We start from the raw sequence: 17236 nt of genomic DNA on the forward strand, positions 1-17236 counted from the left end.
GTCCTGGGATCTCAGAAGGCTGCAGAGACTGTGTGACACCTTGGGAGGTGCCCAAGGGAAGAAGAAGGGTAGGGCCCTGCCTGCTGCACACTGGCTCCATGACCTCTGAGAGTTCAGAGTGACTCTCCTGCAGCATACCCCTTGCAGAGCACCACCCATTTCCCAGCCTCCTCACTGTCAGGTACAAATTCCACCTGGCAGAATGCTGCTCTGCATTTCCAGGTGAAGCCCAGTAATACAGAAGCAGCCCTGGGAGCCGACCATGTGCCTGCATCGACTTCCTGCCTGGCTCATCCTCGTGGCCTATGGGCTCCTGATGCTCCTCATCCAGGGCCAGGGTGAGGCTGCCATGGGGAGGGTGGTAGAGACCAGGTTGGATCTGCCAAAGTGCACAGAGACAGAGCCTGAGCCTGGAGGGAAGGCACCAGGGCGGGGGAGTTGGTGGAGGAGACAGATGAAGGGGATAAGAGGCAGGAGGGTGAGCCAGAGAGGGTCAGAGCTGCCTGAGGACACCCCCATGGAGGAGTGAGCTAGTGTGAGGGGATTCTGAGGAGCACAGTATGGGCAAGTGAGAAGCCTCCTTGCAAAGGAACAGGGATAGGGGTCCTTCCCCTCCTGTTTGTGGCTGTGGCTGTAGCTATTACTCACCCTTGGATAATAACAGCAATAAGAGCTTGCTGGTTACATTTGGCTCTGAGTGTTTTGACTCCTTGGCCAGAGAAGTGCTGGCAGCTTTTGTAGGATCCACAGGAAAGGTAAATGGCGCTGGGGGTTAGAGTAGCCCATGGTTCCACTTCTCAAAGCTTATCAGAATGACTGGTATGTTCCCTTTACTTGTGAACTCAAGCTGGCATGGCTTGGATTGTGTTCTAGAACAAAAGCGAAGTGCTCTGTACCTTCTAGAATTCTCTAGGTCCCTATCATAAAGTGTTGGCAGCAGGAGAGTACCATGCCCAGGGAGTGTCAGCAGCCCTGATCCCTCCCAGGGCAAAGGCTCCTAGTGTGGGGTGTTGGACATAGACCCAATTTTCCCACTCTAATCTGCACAGAGGAATCCATGTTACCTGTCCCACTTAGACCACCACTGACAGGCTTCCTCCCTTAATGCGGTCTTAGAGAACCAGAATTATTTCAGCAGGAAGATTTCTCTATCTTCACTGAAAAATTCTATTTTCAACAGTCTTTTTTCTTGAACTCACATCCAAAAAAAAAAAAAACTGAGTATGAGAGGGTATAGAATTGAGTCCCACAGTCTTCTGCCCACCCAGCCTGGCTCCTCCACAGGCCCATCTAGGTCTTAAATAGGATCCAGGTCTTACACACTACTCATCTTTGTCTCTCACCTAAATGGTCACAAACCCATCTTTTCTGGTGTGACCTTTTCCACATCTTGACATGAGGAAACTTCACACTACTACATACATGGTAGAGATTCCTCCTGCTGTTTCATGCAGGGCTTCTCCTAAAGGGAGCAGCTCCATAATGTCAACAGACTCCAAGCAGGAATATTTAGCAGGCTTTGTCCTTTATAGTGACAAATATCAGGCATTAGTGGCCAGTGGCCATGTGAATTACATGGACCAAGATCCCATCTGGCAAGGCATTGTGTGGGGACAGCATGTTGGTAGGGACAAGAGTGTGCCTTTGGACTCGGAGGGATACTGGCCAATTTCCTTCTCTGGTCCTGTGAGTGGCTGCTGCCCTGGCCTGACCTGTACCAGGTAGCTTCAAATATCAGATCTTGTGGGAGAGAGGAGGAGGTTTGGAGTTTTTAACTTTTTCTTATGGAAACCAGCTCAGATCTGCCAAACTCTAGAGTGAGAACTTGAGCCTGGTGTAGGGAAGGCCCCAGTGATGTGGGAGATGTGGAGATGACAACAATAGCAGGAGAACTGTGGACCCGACTGCCAACTCTCTGCACCCTGAAGCACAGAGACGACTGGGACAGCCTGGGGGCTGCACAGCACCCAAGAGTGGGCCCATTCTGGGGTAGAGAGAAGAGTTAAACCCAATATGCCCAACATCAACTTTTAATAAATATCATGACTTGGACAAGCCACATATATCTAGCTTGACTTTCCATTGGCTCCTTGCCTTGATCCCCAAGCCCAGGCAGGACAAGATTTGTATGGTCTGAACTCATAGCTCCCCTCCATACGTCCGTTTCTCCTTTCATGAATGGTGATTCTTTATATCATTTCTTGTCTTCTCAAGCATGAGATGCTTGAGGATGGGAAACTTTAGTTCCATTCCCACAGTCCTCCTAGTGCCTGACATGACCTGGCACAGTTAGTGCAATGGACACTCCTGCGCCATCAGCCCAAAAGACATTCTGCTGGCAATTGCTAGTGCTGAAGGATGGTGGCAAGTCACAGGATCCTGGTGAGCCTGGAGGGATAGGCTGTGACCTGGTCGAGTGATATTGGTGGTGGGGATAGGCACAGTATGGGCAGAAAAATTCAGAAGTGAATGTTGAAAGATCAGGCTCCCTCCACAAGGCTGAGCTGAGGAGGGCCAACCAGGCCTAGTGCTGTAGGTCAGCAGCTGAGTGGGAAGACCTGAGCCTGAAGTGCATCTCTCTTCCCACAGGCCAGGACTCAGTCAGCCCTATTCGAACCACCCACACTGGGCAGGTGCGGGGCAGCCTCGTCCATGTGAAGGAAACCGATGTGGGGGTCCACACCTTCCTGGGAATTCCCTTTGCCAAGCCACCTCTAGGACCACTGCGCTTTGCAGCCCCTGAGCCCCCTGAACCTTGGAGTGGTGTGAGGGATGGGACCTCCCACCCGGCCATGTAAGTTCTCCTGGGGTCTGGGAAACCTAGGGCTGTGGTGAGGGTGGGTACTCCAATCTCTGGGCCAGGCTGCATTGGCTCCTTCATCTACACTGCACTGCAAGACCTAGGGCTATAGACCAGTCATACTGTATTTTTTGCAACCTAATGCACGGGCTTTGAAACCCAGGCCCTAAATAAACAGATACATAAAAATATATCCCTCTGCATTGGGGCAATTCCCACATTCATTTTTCCAATGCAGGAGTAACTTTGCCAAGCCCCTGCCTCAGGGTGTGGAACCCAACAGGCATTAACTCCAGGTGCTGAACCCAAGGGCAGAACACATGTCCCTGGATTTGGCTTACTCCAGGTGTTCTCTCCCACTAGGGGAGATGTGTCTGGGAATGGTTCGGCTTGGCTCTCTGAACTTATATAAGACCTTGACTCCAGCAATTGATAGTGCAGATCCCTGAGGAAGGCAACAGTGGTGGCTCCCTGGGGACCCCACTCACAGGGCCAAGGGACAGGTGCATGTGCTTACAGCTTGAGACTCAGTGGAGGGGTGAGGTTTTCTGAGAGTCTCGAGTTGGGCTGTGGGATGCCCTGTTACCCTTCTATGAGAAACTAACTTCCATCCACTCAGGCACCAGCTGTGTGGGGACACCTATGCTGTTCCAGGCCTGAATGGGGACAGGGATAAGTGGTGATTGTCAACAAGGCAGCCAGTGTTTCCCACACAGGGCCCTAGAGTCAGGATTGCCCAGCCTCAGGGGGAGTGGGACACAAGCTCTCAACAACCTTGAGGCCTTCCTGGAGGTCTGGGCTCCATCCCAGTTTCCCCTGAGCCTGTGGCCTGGAACTCAGTGGGAAATGACTGGAAAAAAGGATCATGTGAGGCAAGGCATCAGTTAAGGCAGGGAGTGAGGTTGTCTGGGATCCAGTCAGGACCTGAGGTCTGAATTGACCACTGCTCAGCCCCTGGAGTAACTGTATTCCATTGTCACCAGGTGTCTGCAAAATGCAGATATAATGAACATAGAGGATCTGAACCTACAAGGTATAAACTGGCCTCCCAGCCCCATGTCAGAGGACTGCCTGTACCTCAGCATCTACGCGCCTGCACATGCCCGTGAGGGCACTAACCTGCCTGTGAGTGTTAAGGCATGGTCAGTTGAAGGGTGGGAGAACATTTCTTTTGGAAGATGTTTAGAAGCAGGCTTGGGACATGGTTCAAGGTAGAGAGCTGGCACAATGCTATGAAGGCCTGGGATTGACCCCAAGTATTACATAAGAATACCAATGACACTGGAAGACACAGGTTCAGCTGGCCACTACTGTGGTATGAACTACCATGAAAAGTTTCTCATCATGTCCAAGAAGGTCTCTTAGGCAGGCAGGTAGCTAACCTAGGAATGGAGTCAGAGAGCCCTGGATGCTCTCAAGGCCAAATGTTCTGTCCCACTGATCAACTTACTAGCTTGTACCCAGCAGATCCATGCAGGTGCCCAAAGCTGCACTTTGAGATCACTACATTCAATGATCGTAGATTAATTTGGGGACCAGAAATTGGATGACACTTTAAATTAATGTTCAAGTGGGGTAATCACAGAAACATCACTTTCCTTCCCTCCAGAATAGTTCTGAGGGGAATCGTTCCAGGTTCTGATTCATGGATAGAATCCAAAGTATGGGAGGCCTGATCATCCAAGCTGAACTTACTCAGTCACCAGTGCCCCAGGTCATGAAGTACTACTAGAGCTCTGTGTGGGTAGCTACACAACCAAAGTGGTGTACAGACTAGGGGTTCAGCCAGGACGGGATTGGGCAAGGTGCCTACCACATGGTATATCTTCTGATTTCCCAGGTGATGGTCTGGATCCATGGTGGTGCCTTGGTGATGGGCTCGGCTTCCATGTTTGATGGTTCTATTCTGTCAGCCATTGAAAATGTACTGGTGGTCACTATCCAGTACCGCCTGGGAGTTCTGGGCTTCTTCAGGTGAGCCTGGGACAGGAATGGTCAATGGGGACTGAGTAGACAGAGGACCATCCATTGATCATCATCCTTGAATTTCTCAGCACTGGAGACCAGCATGCCACTGGCAACTGGGGCTATCTGGACCAAGTGGCCGCCCTACGCTGGGTCCAGCAGAATATCGCCCACTTTGGAGGCAACCCTGATCAGGTCACCATTTTTGGCGCGTCTGCAGGTGGCACAAGTGTGTCCTCACATGTGGTGTCTCCAGTGTCCCAAGGACTCTTCCATGGTGCCATCATGGAGAGTGGGGTGGCTCTGCTGCCTGATCTCATCACCAGCTCATCTAAAGATGTCTCCACAGTGAGTATCCTTTACTACCCGAGGCCAAATCTGCTGTCTCACACTTCAACTTCAGAGCCTCTGCCATTCTGTCTGTTCCATGGGAACAAAGACCATGCAGGTGTCTCCAGATCTGGCCACCACAACAGGGATTCTGAGGAGCTCAAAGGTCAGAATCCACACACCTCTGACTCAAGTGGTTGATTTTGCTCTGTGTTCTTCAAAGCTGCACCCTGGGGGCCTCATCCTCAGAAGACCCATGTAAGCAGGTGTGATGGCTCTTCTGGCTGACATCTGAGCTTCAGGGAAAGTGAAAGGATTTCACACCTGTAGCAATACACACGCGACACACTTTGAGAATTATGGGTAACCTCACACAGCTGAGACCTTAGGCAGCAACCCCCTCCCTGTCTGGAGGGATGTTTCAGCTTCTATTTGGTGCCTTTACAGATGGTGGCCAACCTGTCTGCCTGTGGGCAAGTAGAGTCAGAGGCCCTGGTGAGCTGCCTGCGGGGCAAGAGTGAACAGGAAATGCTGGCTATTACCAAGGTAGGCTGAATGGACGTTAGTGAGGAGACAGGGTTCATGGTGTAAGGAAAGTACAGTGACTTCTACTGTGGAACAATGATGTCATTTCCAGGGCTTGGTCTTCTGTATCCTCATAGTTCTGGATGGGAATTGAGACAAAAATATGCTTAACCAGGTGTAGAATCTCTGAATGTTGGTCTGAGAATCATAAGATGAATTAGGATGGGTTGGAGGTAACTCAGGTGTCATTAGAAAAGAGACTTTGCTTCCCATAATCATGGACTTTGGATGTCCCCTTAGCCCTTCAAGATCATTCCTGCTGTGGTGGATGGGGCCTTCCTACCCAGGCACCCCCAGGAGCTTCTGGCCTCTGCTGATTTTCAACGTGTTCCAAGCATCATTGGTGTCACCAATGATGAGTATGGCTGGGGCATTCCCATGGTGAGAACCCTCTCCAAATCCCCATCATAGTGTCAGGTGGGAGCAGGTTTAGACTTCATACCTCCTGGACATCCCACCCTCAACTCTAGACTATCCCTTCACCACACAGATCTTGGGCCCCCCTGAAATCCAGAAAGACGTAGACAGAGAGACCATGCGATCTGTTCTGCAGAGAATATCAGTACAGACGGTGAGACTCCTGGGGTCCTGTGCCAGGCAAGAGGTCAGCCAGACACTCTTCCTCTTCAGTAATGCCCAGGAACAAAGATTGAGATATGTGCATTTGTGGGTGGGGCCACCGCACAGCTTGACACCAATGTCCTATTCCCTAACACATTGCAAACCCCAATCCCTACCCTCAACTCCTGTCTCCCTGTCCCAGAGATTGCCTAGCCTGACTCTCCCTGATTCCCTGGACTAGATGAAGTTGCCTGCCGAATGTGCTGACCTATTGATGGATGAGTACATGGGAGACAACGAGGACCCCCACACCCTCCGACTCCAGTTCCACGAGATGATGGCAGACTCCATGTTTGTGATGCCTGCACTCCAAGTAGCACATTATCAGAGTGAGTGTATCTGAACCTGAATCCTGGCTTCCTAGGAGACAGCTCAGAGCTGTGGGTCCCAGGTGAGGTCTGGTGTCAGGTCCTGACACATGTCTTTATCCAGACCCTGGTCCCAAGCACTGAAGGCCATCATCTCAGTAAATCCTTATGGCTAGGGTAAGAGATAGACATCACACTCATTTAACAGAGTAGGGGACTAAGGTAGCGGCACTCAAGGACTTGCCTGTGACCACACAGCCAGGAAGTCCAAGATATGACTTAACAAAGAGCCTTCCAACTGCCCCTGATCCATTCTGAGCTTCCAAGCCACTGTGAAGATTCAAGCCAGCTTTGGACCTAGCAATCTTGTCACCAAGAGGGACACATCCTGTCCACCCTCCAGGTTCCCATGCTCCTGTCTACTTCTATGAGTTCCAGCATCGGCCCAGCATATTCACGGACATGAAGCCACCACATGTGAAGGCTGACCATGGTGACGAGCTTCTCTTTGTCTTTGGATCCTTCATCAGTGGCATGAGCGGTGAGCACTCCTTGTTCCACAGGAGCATTCTCATGACTACAGGGTGACAATTGCTCTCATTGTAAAATGAGAAACTGGGGCTTAGAGAGAGCAAGGGAATCAGTGTCTACCATCTTACAACTCAACAGGTCATTCCAGGGTTAGAACTTTCTGACTCCAATCTATGCTCCTTCCACCTGTTCCCACCCCAACTTGGTGTCTATTATAGGAGGAGAAGGGGTTGGGTAAAAGCCAAATCATTTCTTAAATGACTTCACAGTGTCCAAAAGAAGGAAACATCTAGGCCAAGGAGGAGCCCAGTGTTGATTCAGTTAAAGGCTGGGAGGAGTAAAGGCAGGTTGGGCAAGCAGAGGGTCTGCCTGGCCCCAGGACTCTGTGATAGGAAAGGGACACAAGCCTGGGGCTGGGGTGGTGAGTGTGGCACAGGAGTGAACATCTGGAAGGGGTTGGCCTTGACCTGGACCTTTTCCTTCCTCCTCCCACAGTTGAACTCACTGAGGAGGAGGAGCTGCTGAAAAGGAGGATGATGAAGTACTGGGCCAACTTTGCTCGAAATGGGTGAGGACACCTAAGCCTTTCATCCTCCCAGGGGACACGGGCCCTCCACTGTTCCTCTTGTCAGATGTGACCCCATTAGCAATTGTGTGTGCTTCATTACATTCTAGCCCTGTACCCAATAGAAAGACCCACACTAAAAGAGGGTTCTTTTTGGGTATAGGTCACTGGTCTCTTTTCACAGTGGTCCAGAGGGTGAGCCATAGTGCTGGGCTACCATGGGAGCCAGCTTCTCACAGGAAGGGCAACACAGGCCAGGTTGCTCTGCCATGTGTGGAATGACACTAGTGAGAGGTCATTACTTTCCTACATCAGGACACCTCTCCCCATTCTCAAATCCTTTCTCTGCCTGGCTAGCTGCCCTGTCCATAGTTGGGGTGGAAGGTCAGGTCTGAGTTCAACAGAGCTCAGACTGACCCTCGCCCTGCCTTGCTGGGAGGGCATGTGCACAGGAACCCCAACGGAGAGGGCCTACCCCACTGGCCACTGTTCGACAAGGACCAGAAGTACCTGCAGCTGGACATCCAGCCTGCTGTGGGCAAGGCCCTGAAGGCCCACAGGCTGCAGTTCTGGACCAAGACCCTGCCTCAGAAGATCCAGGAGCTAAAGGGAGCTAAGGACAAGCACACAGAGCTCTAGCTTCCTTGTCAGGAAGAGAGGGGTGTACTAGGTGTTATGGGGTCTTCCTGTGGTGCCCACACATGCCCACCCATGAACCAGGGTTGACCCACTCATTCACATAGCTATTCGTCCATCCACTCCGCCATGGGTCCTCTCCTGTTAGACACACTCAGTAATTCCCAAGGAGGCTGTGGATGGGTAAGCCAGTTCATGCCACCTTCCTCCTCACCCCAGTGTGCCTGATCCCTCCCTCCCTTCCTCCCCTCTCCTTCCCTACAACCCCTCCTATCCCCTCCTCCCAGTTGCCACACCCTCCCATGCTGACAGAGAAGTTTTAGGAAGTGGAGCTGGTGCTTTTCTGAACCCCTTGCCCACCTCTCAGCAAGTACCCCATGTTCTCATACCAGTGGGACCTCTGTAGAAAACCTGTACACCAGAAGCCCCAGTGTTTTACCCCATCAGGCTCCTGTAACAACAACAGCAACAGCAACAACAACTACAATAATAATGTAGTGAGGCACGGTGGCACATGCCCATAATCCAAGCCACTCAGGAGGCTGAGGGAGAAGAATTCCATATGCAGCCCAGGTTGTCCACTCCAGGAGACACAAGCTCAAAGTAAAACAACAAGTCCTGGGAGAGTAGCTCAGTGGTGGAGTACTTGCCAAGCATGTACAAGGTCCTGTATTTGATCACAAAGCTACTATCAAAATATAAACAAATAAACACAATAAACTGGATGGCTTTGTTTTGCAAATGTGTTGTCTTCTGTGTAGGAGGTGACAAGTCCAGAATCTAGGTGTTAGCAGTTTTGTTGTCTGGGGAGGTCTTGCTTTGGTTTCTAGATGGCACCTTCCCATTATGTCCTTACTTGGAAGAAGGGGTAAACAGTTCTCTTGGAACTAAATATCAAAAACTATTGATATTTCCTAAACCCAGTCTCCTCCCAAAGATTTTCACTTTTATTTTTTTTTTAGATTTTCACTTTTAGACTGGCTTGCTTTCTTCTTCTTTTTTTTTTCAATCAAAGCCCAGGTAGTAGACTGATTTTATTAGTTATGCATTTGTGTGTGTGTGTGTGTGTGTGTGTGTGTGTGCTGTTGGGGATGAGCTTAGTGCATTAGAACTTAGTGTACTTAGTGCATTAGAACTTAATGCACTAGTGCAGGCTAGGCAAGCACTCTACCAATTGAGTTCTATCCCCAGCCCATGGAGACTGGCTTTTACTGTATGAATTTGCAGCACACAAACTTTCAGGCCAAACACTTAGAGTTCCAACATCTAACACACCCAGGATACAAACAAAACCAAAGTTCCATATCCCTGAGCCCACCTGGAGATTAAATGTCATCCATTATTAACATTTCAATCTATGGACATACTCGTCTATTTCTGTCCCAAGAAGGTGACTGGACCCATCCTTATGAGAAGCAGGACTGGCCTTTTCCATTGACTTCTGGAGCCTGGGCCAGCTGGGTGCATCCTGGAGAGCCAGGTGGGGTCCTCAGGGTCCTGTCTCCTGAAGTTGCCTCTTATTCTCTGTGGATCTGCAGACACTGTGAGCCCCACACTGACACAATCACAACACAGCTGTGAAGATGTTTCTCTGTGGGTGTGTCCAGGAAGAGGCCTTGACATGTCAGGAGGACCAGACACATAGCAGAAGAGATTCTTGTCCCTGGCTCCCTGAGGACCTCTCCATCCAGAATCTTTCAGAATTCCCTCTACAGCCTCCTGACCATCCCTGACTCCCTATGGCATCCACATGATTGACCTTTCCTCTCACCTCATTGTTTTCCCTAAACTTTTCTGGCCCCTCCAATAGAAACCCTCTCATATTTTATCTCAGTAACCAAAAGTGCCAAATGAAGCTCAATATTCCCTTTTGTTCCTCCAAAGCATTTTCTCTCTGTCATGGAAAGGCTGTGTCCCTTACTCCATGGACCCTGGGACTCCCCTTATACCCTCCCTTTCACCAACTTGCCTCCATGGGGCACCACAGAGAAAGTCCCCTCATTCACCCAATGCATTTAAGCCCCACCACAGGGCACCAAGGCCTTTAGGGTGGAAGATGAAGATTGCTGTGTTTCCCATCCTGGACACCAGGGGACAGACGAGGATAGCGGTAAACCTGGGCTGACTGGATCTCTGCAGAGGTGAAAAGACCTTTTAGTTCCTTTTAGTGTACAGGGACTGATGCATAATCCTTCCACTCTGTGCTGAAAACATTCCTTGTGCTCCTGCTGCAAACATGCCCCTGTATGGTTTTTTTCAGTTCTGAGAATGCACAGGATGCTTCCCAGAGTGGGACCTCAGAGTATTTTTCAGACTTTCAGTAGTTTCAGTAGCTCTTTTGAAGAGCTTCTTTTGGTGGTTGGGGGTACTAGGGATTGAACTCAGGGGCACTCGACCACTGAGCCACACCCCTAGCCCTCTTTTTTATTTTACTAGAGACAGATCTCACTGAGTTTCTTAGCGCCTCGTTAAAATGCTGAGGCTGGCTTTGAACTTGCAATTTCTTCTCTTTTTCAGGAGTGGCCTTGCATGTACGCATCTGCCACACTTTATCCAGTTACCACTTGATGCACACCTGATTGACTTCCATTTGTCCTCCTCCCTCTTATTCTTTTTTTTTTTTCTTATTAGTGGAGACTTAACCCATGGGCACTGTAAAACTGATCTTCTTATCCATACCTTTTATTTTATTTTGAGTTGGGTCTCACTAACTTGCCCAGGCTGGCCTCCAACTTCCAATCCTCCTCCTTTGACCTTCTGAGTACCTGAATTGCAATAAGGGTACAGTCACGCCTGATTTAGGTTATTTTACATAAAACTTGAGATGTATATTTTCAGAAATCACTGTTGACATGTGCTCTTCTTCTTCTTCTTCTTCTTCTTCTTTTTTTTTTTTTTTAGGTAAAGCCCTGAGATTAGAATCCTCTGTGTCAAATCACTGAGATTGAGTGAAACTTGTTTTTTCTTTCATTTTTTTTTCTTTTTGATGAGGAGGGTACTAGGAATTTAACCCAGGGTTGTTTCACTACTGACTATAGCTCCAATCCATTTTGTATTTATTTATCTTTTGAGACTGGGTGTCCCTAAAATACTGTGGGACTTGCTATGTTTGTAAAGCTTACCTTGAACTCAGAATCCTCCTGTGTCTGCCCCGCAAGTTGCTGAGATTATAGGCATGTGCCACTTCTCCCAGTTCTGGGTGAAACTTTTAAGGACAATGCCTAGGTATCACCCAAAATGACTACATCATTTTTTATATCATCAACCAAATATGAGGGTAACAGATGCTCCATATTCTCACCAAAACTTGCTTTTAGGGGGTCTTAAACCTGATGATATGGAATGGGCCTGTACAGGAATTTGTCACTGCAGATAGTTTCCTGGATTTTTAGCTTCTGCTTCAATCTTCTTCTCTGTGTTTCTCTCTCTCTCTCTCTCTCTCTCTCTCTCTCTCTCTCTCTCCATATATGTAAGTCTTCCACTTCACCCCACCCCCCACATGCCCTAATTCTCTGAAGACTCTTCTTCATTCCACAGTTTACCAGTTAGGGGACCCTCACCAGGAGTTACACAACAACTTCCAGGTTAGGAAGGAGCATTGTGTTTTTCAGTTGACATAAAGGAGCTTATAACACGGCTATGAACTGGGAGGAACTGGAATATCTCAACCTCCACAGCGCCAGCTATAAATTTTGTCAAGAGAACACAGACAGAGAGAGCATCTGCCTGGACAGGAGCTGGGACAGTGGCGTGGACCATAGTGCATTGGATGGAAAACTTTGAATTAACAACAGACCTTGCTCTTTAGGTAGAAGTCAAGGAGAAGCCCAGGGCACAGCCAGCTGGGAATATTGTCACTCCTAGAAAGACACCAATAAAGACACTTGCTATCCTGGCATTTAGGAATGAACCCAGGCTAGAATAAAGAAGCCAAGGCCTGTTAGGAGAAGGTATTGAAGGTCATCTGAGGTGGAGCCCACACCCCTTCCTCCAGGAAGTCAGGCAGAGCAGGCACTCCTGTCTCCTGCTGTACTCCCTATGTCCTTGCAGGATTCGAGAAGATTTGACAACTCCTGGTTATGGGCCTGTCTCCCCAGTGGCACCAGATGCCCAAGAGAGCCCTTCCAGGTCCACAGTGCTAGAACTAGAAAGTTCTCAGAGCATTTATTAGGTGCATAAATAACAGTAAACTCAACCTCAGAGGGAGCTGTCCTCAGGGGAAGCCACAGGGTAGGGGGAGAGACAGTGGAGGGGGGTGGGTTCTTAAGAAGTGTCACAGTTGCAGTCACCAGTGTATTTCAACAGAGCAGCCAGGACTGAATAGGGACAGGATTACACAGACCCTCAGACCAGGACTACAAGGACCTTGGAGGGAACTCAGGAAACTATGAATGCTGAGAGGAAGAAGGACTTCCCAGTACCACGGGCACAGTCACACTGCCCAGTTTGCTCAGGCAGTCCCCGTCATCCCCCAAGGTCATCATTCTCATCTGTGGGGATCTTCATTTTGTGTCCCCTCAGAGAAGCCCTCCTGGCACCTCTAATTACAGCCCACTGCTCCCTCCTCTCCACCCCAACACCCTCATGGGCCAGTGTTACGGTTTAGAGAGAGGGTGTCCTCCAAAGCTCATGTGTGAGACAATACCAGAAAGTTTAGGGGTGACATGATTGGGTTATGAGAGCCTTATTCCAATCATTGAATTAATTCTCTGATGAGGGTTCACTGGATGGTAACTGTAGCCATGGAGGGTGGAGCTAGTGGAGGTGGGTCACTGGGGAGGGCCTCTGGTATAAGTATTTTGTCTCTGTTGAGTGGAGCTCGCTCTCTCTCTGCTTCCTGGTATGATGTCTTGTGCAGCTCTCCTCCACTACACCCTTCCACCATGATATTCAGCCTCTCCTCGAGACCTAAGCAATGGACCTGCTGTCTATGGACTGAGCCCTCTGAAACCATGAGCCCCAAATGAAATTTTCCATTTCTTGTTTTTCTTGTCAGGTCTTTTGGTCACAGCAGCAGAAAAAAAAATAGAATAAAAGAGCCAGTGGCTGCTAAGACAGTAAATTAGTGACTCCAGGGGTCAGGAGTGGGTTTCTGGGATCTCAGAGCAGCTCAGAGGCACAAAGTCCTGTCCTGCTCAGTACCTACTGGCTCTGTGACCTTTGTGGGTTCAGAGTGGCTCCCCCACAGTGCCCAGCTTACAGGACCCCACTTATTGCTCTGCCTCCTCCCTGCAGGGTCCAAAATCCACCTGGGCCCAGATCCTTCTCTGTGCTGACCTCTGAAGCAGAGCAACCCCAGCAGCACAGAAACAGCCCTGGGAGCTGACCATGTGGCTGCACAGACTTTATGGGTACCTGGACATCATGGCCTGTGGGTTCCTGCTACTCCTCCTCCAAGGCCAGGGTGAGGCTCCAGTTTGGGTTTGGGGAGGGCCGAGTCTGGAGGCCCATCAGCCAAAGGGTGAAGAGGAAGAGACCAAGGCTGCAGGAGGGTAGGCACCAGGGAGGGGGGAGGTTGGTGGAAATGATAGAGGACAGAGAAGAATGTGCAGCCACACTTGTCCCCACCTAATTCCCAGGGTGGATCCCCTTAAGTGCAGACAGGGTCAGTCAGCCTGATGTCACCAACACTAAGGAGAAGGCAGGGTATGAGTGGAGACTGAGGAACCCAGAAGAGCAGGGCCAACTTCCCTGTCTCTGGACGGGCATTCAGGACACTGAGTGCTGGCTGTGCTGGAGCTCCAGCTGCCAATGGGAAAAAACAGCCACTTAGGAACACCTACCTGCTACCATTTGGCTCTAGGTCATGCCTTTGGCCAGAGGGGTGACCTGACCTTTTCAAAGGGACTCCAGGCAAGTTTACCTGCCTTTGGGGGAAATACAGAAGGCCCCAGGCACTGGGTCCTAAAGGGGATCTGGTATGTTACTGGGTTCCTCTCACCTTATGCACCTGAACTAAAGAAGGGTATGGCTTGGCCACTGGGGCAAAGGTGATGGGGCTCTGAGCCTACAGGCAGCATCCAGGCCCTCATCAGATGTTAGGCAAAATTGGCAGGATGCCTGGGCTGTCCTTGGCCCTTGATCCTCTCCCTTATAGGCTTCTACTGTGGGGCCCCCTTATCTCCTGCTACTCCTCCCCACTGTGCCCAGGAGGAGTCACACTCACTTCTCCCCCATGGCACACCCACAGAGGGACTTTCCCTCTTCCCTGCTGTTGACCAGGGTCCTCTCAAAAGTCAATAGGACTTTCTAGATAAGGAGAACTGCCCAACATCACTGATGGCTTCCATTATAAATATTGTCTTGGCTTCACCCATCAGAAAAATTCATTAACAAGTCACAGGAGAGCACAGATTTGGGTTCCACCGTCTTCTGTCCCCCACCAGTCCTGGCTCCTTCACAGGAACCATCAAGGACTCAGGGTCTTACACACAATGCCCAGGATGTTATGTGTGTGTGTGTGTGTGTGTGTGTGTGTGTGTGTGTGTTAGAGAGAGAGAGAGAGAGAGAGAGAGAGAGAAGAGAGAGAGATCTTTCTCATGCCTGGTTTCCATCTACATGACCACAACTCACCCTCTGGGGCACCATGCTTTCCTCTTCCTAACACAGGAGTCACCTCACACTCTTACATGGTGCAGCTTCCTCCACCATCGAGTGGAAAGGATGATGTGCTGTTGACTTAGCAAGTCTCTGATCAGGGACATTTTAACAGACTTTGTCCATTGCTGTCACATCACACACCTGAGGCATCTGGGATGCTGTCTGTGTACATTACATGAAAAGAAATTTCACCCAGTAAGGAATTCTGTGTAGGCAGCCTGTTACTGGGAAGAGGTACGTACCACCCATGTCCTCTTTTTGGTACTGAGTGAAACCCAGGGTTGCTTTACCACTGAGCCATGTTGCCCAGCCCTTTTCATTGTATTTTGATACAGCATCTCACTAAGTTGCTTAGGGTTTGCTAATTTGGTGAGGCTGGCCTCAGCCTCCTGAGTCACTGGGATTACAGTCATGCAGTGCGACGGGAGTGTGCCTTTTGACTTGGAACATATCTTAGTTTGATTTGGGGTGCTAAACCAGTATAACTGACCTGACACTGGATGAGGTATAAAGGAAATAGATATATTTAGCTCAGCTCAGGTGATTGTCTCTGGTTCAGTCTTGATGAGGGACTTTCAGCTCTGTTGTAACATAGCAATGGCATAACATTGCAGGCCTTTTTGGGAGAGAGATCAAAGGGTGAGAGAGGAAGCAATAGTCAGGGAAGAGGCAAACTCGTTTTTTTTGTTTGTTTGTTTGTTTTGTTTTGTTTAAAATGCTTTTGTTAGTTATTGATGGACCTTTATTTATTTGTTTGTTCATATGTGGTGCTGAGAGTCAAACCCAGTGCCTCACACATGCTGGTCAAGCGCTCTACCACTGAGTTACAACCCCATTCCCAGACTGGCTCTTTTTGAAAAACTTACACTCCCCTCAAAGGAATTAACCCACTTCTGTGAGATCTAATCCACTCCAAAAGACTAATATTAATCCCTTCACAGGGCAATTCCTGAGCCAATCACTAGGTACTACTTCTGAAAGGTACCACCTCACTGGGGATCTATTATCCATGATAGGAACCTTTGGGGAGCAAACCATATCCAAACCATACCATCCTGCCCCCCTCAAGGTTCACGTCCTTCTTTCAATGCAACATTCAGTCATTCCATGCCTATAGTCGTCAAAGGCTGAAACCTTGCCAGCATGACTCCAAAGTGCAAAGTCTCAAGTCCCATCTGAAACTCAAGGCAAATGACTTCCAACAAGTTACATGGTTTCAGGATACAGCCTTGAAACAGGCACAGGGCAGATAGTTCTGTTCCAAAAAGGAAGAATAGTGAGTAGAAAGGGTTCCCGGACTCCAAGCAAGTCTGAAAACAACCAAAGAGGACACTTGATCCCCAAACTCCAAGTCCAGTCTCCTAGACACAGGGCAGGGTACTGGTCCCCAGGGCCTTGGGCAGCCCCACTCCTGGGGTGATGCTGCTTGCAGCCCACATGGCTGCTTTCCTGGGTTGCATGCCATGGCCTGTGGCTTTCCTAGGCTGGCATTGACACTGTCAGTGGCTCTGCATTCTGGGGTCTCAAGAGCACTGGTCCCACTCTCATGGCCTCACTAGGCATTCTGGTGAAGAATCTATGGCAGTGACTGCACTCCAACAGCAGGGCCTTCAGAACTGTCCTTTGAAACCCCAGGGGAAGCTGTTGTAACAGCAGAGCCCTTGGATTCTCTGTACCTGCAAAAGAGCACCAACTGGGCATCACCGAAGTGTGTTGCTTGCTCCCTTTGAAGCATCAGGAGTCATGCCTGGGCTTTCGTGAACCATGCCTGGACAGACCCAGAGCATTTTGCTAGAACACAAGGAGCAGAATCCTGAGACAATGCTGGGGCCCCTTCCATGGCCTTTGGTGCTCCTGATGGAAGGGCACCCTGGAAGATTATGTGTAGGCCTCAGGCCTTCTCTCCCATGGTTTTGAAGCAGAGAGCCTGGCTCCTTCCCACCCACAGTAATCTCTTTCCCATCCTCTATATTCTCACCCAATCTCCCATTTTGCTCTTTAGGTGGGCAGACTGTGATATTCCCAGTGTTTTAGGGTATGCTTTCCTTTGTCAAGTATCATTGTAAATCTCACTGAAAATGACCAAAAATAACCACACAACTCTTTCTATATTTTGCTTAGAAATGTTGTTCTCTGAATCCTCTAGGTCTTGGATCTTATATTTGACCCTCCATGATGTCTTTAGGCATAAATACAATGTAGCCAAGTGTTTGCAATCATCAAAGGCAGCCTTTTTCTAATTTCCACAGATGACTCCCACTTCCTTCTGAAGCCTCCTTAGGATGGCCTTTACTA

At 49.5% G+C, this 17236-nt stretch overlaps 1 protein-coding gene across 1 annotated transcript; it reads left to right on the top strand.

Annotated features, from left to right (window-relative positions):
• Positions 1-262: 262 nt before the first annotated feature.
• On the top strand, positions 263-8396 carry LOC114106803 (cocaine esterase-like). The gene is made up of 12 exons (XM_071604684.1): positions 263-338; positions 2590-2794; positions 3784-3925; positions 4641-4774; positions 4855-5113; positions 5543-5641; positions 5921-6061; positions 6171-6251; positions 6483-6630; positions 7013-7150; positions 7636-7708; positions 8158-8396. Exons 1-12 carry the CDS (start codon positions 263-265, stop codon positions 8342-8344), a joined length of 1683 nt encoding a protein of 560 aa, XP_071460785.1. The 3' UTR covers positions 8345-8396.
• Positions 8397-17236: the final 8840 nt, after the last annotated feature.

The sequence above is a fragment of the Marmota flaviventris genome, chromosome 18 (assembly GCF_047511675.1).
Source record: "Marmota flaviventris isolate mMarFla1 chromosome 18, mMarFla1.hap1, whole genome shotgun sequence".
In the NCBI taxonomy this organism is placed as follows: Eukaryota; Metazoa; Chordata; class Mammalia; order Rodentia; family Sciuridae; genus Marmota; species Marmota flaviventris.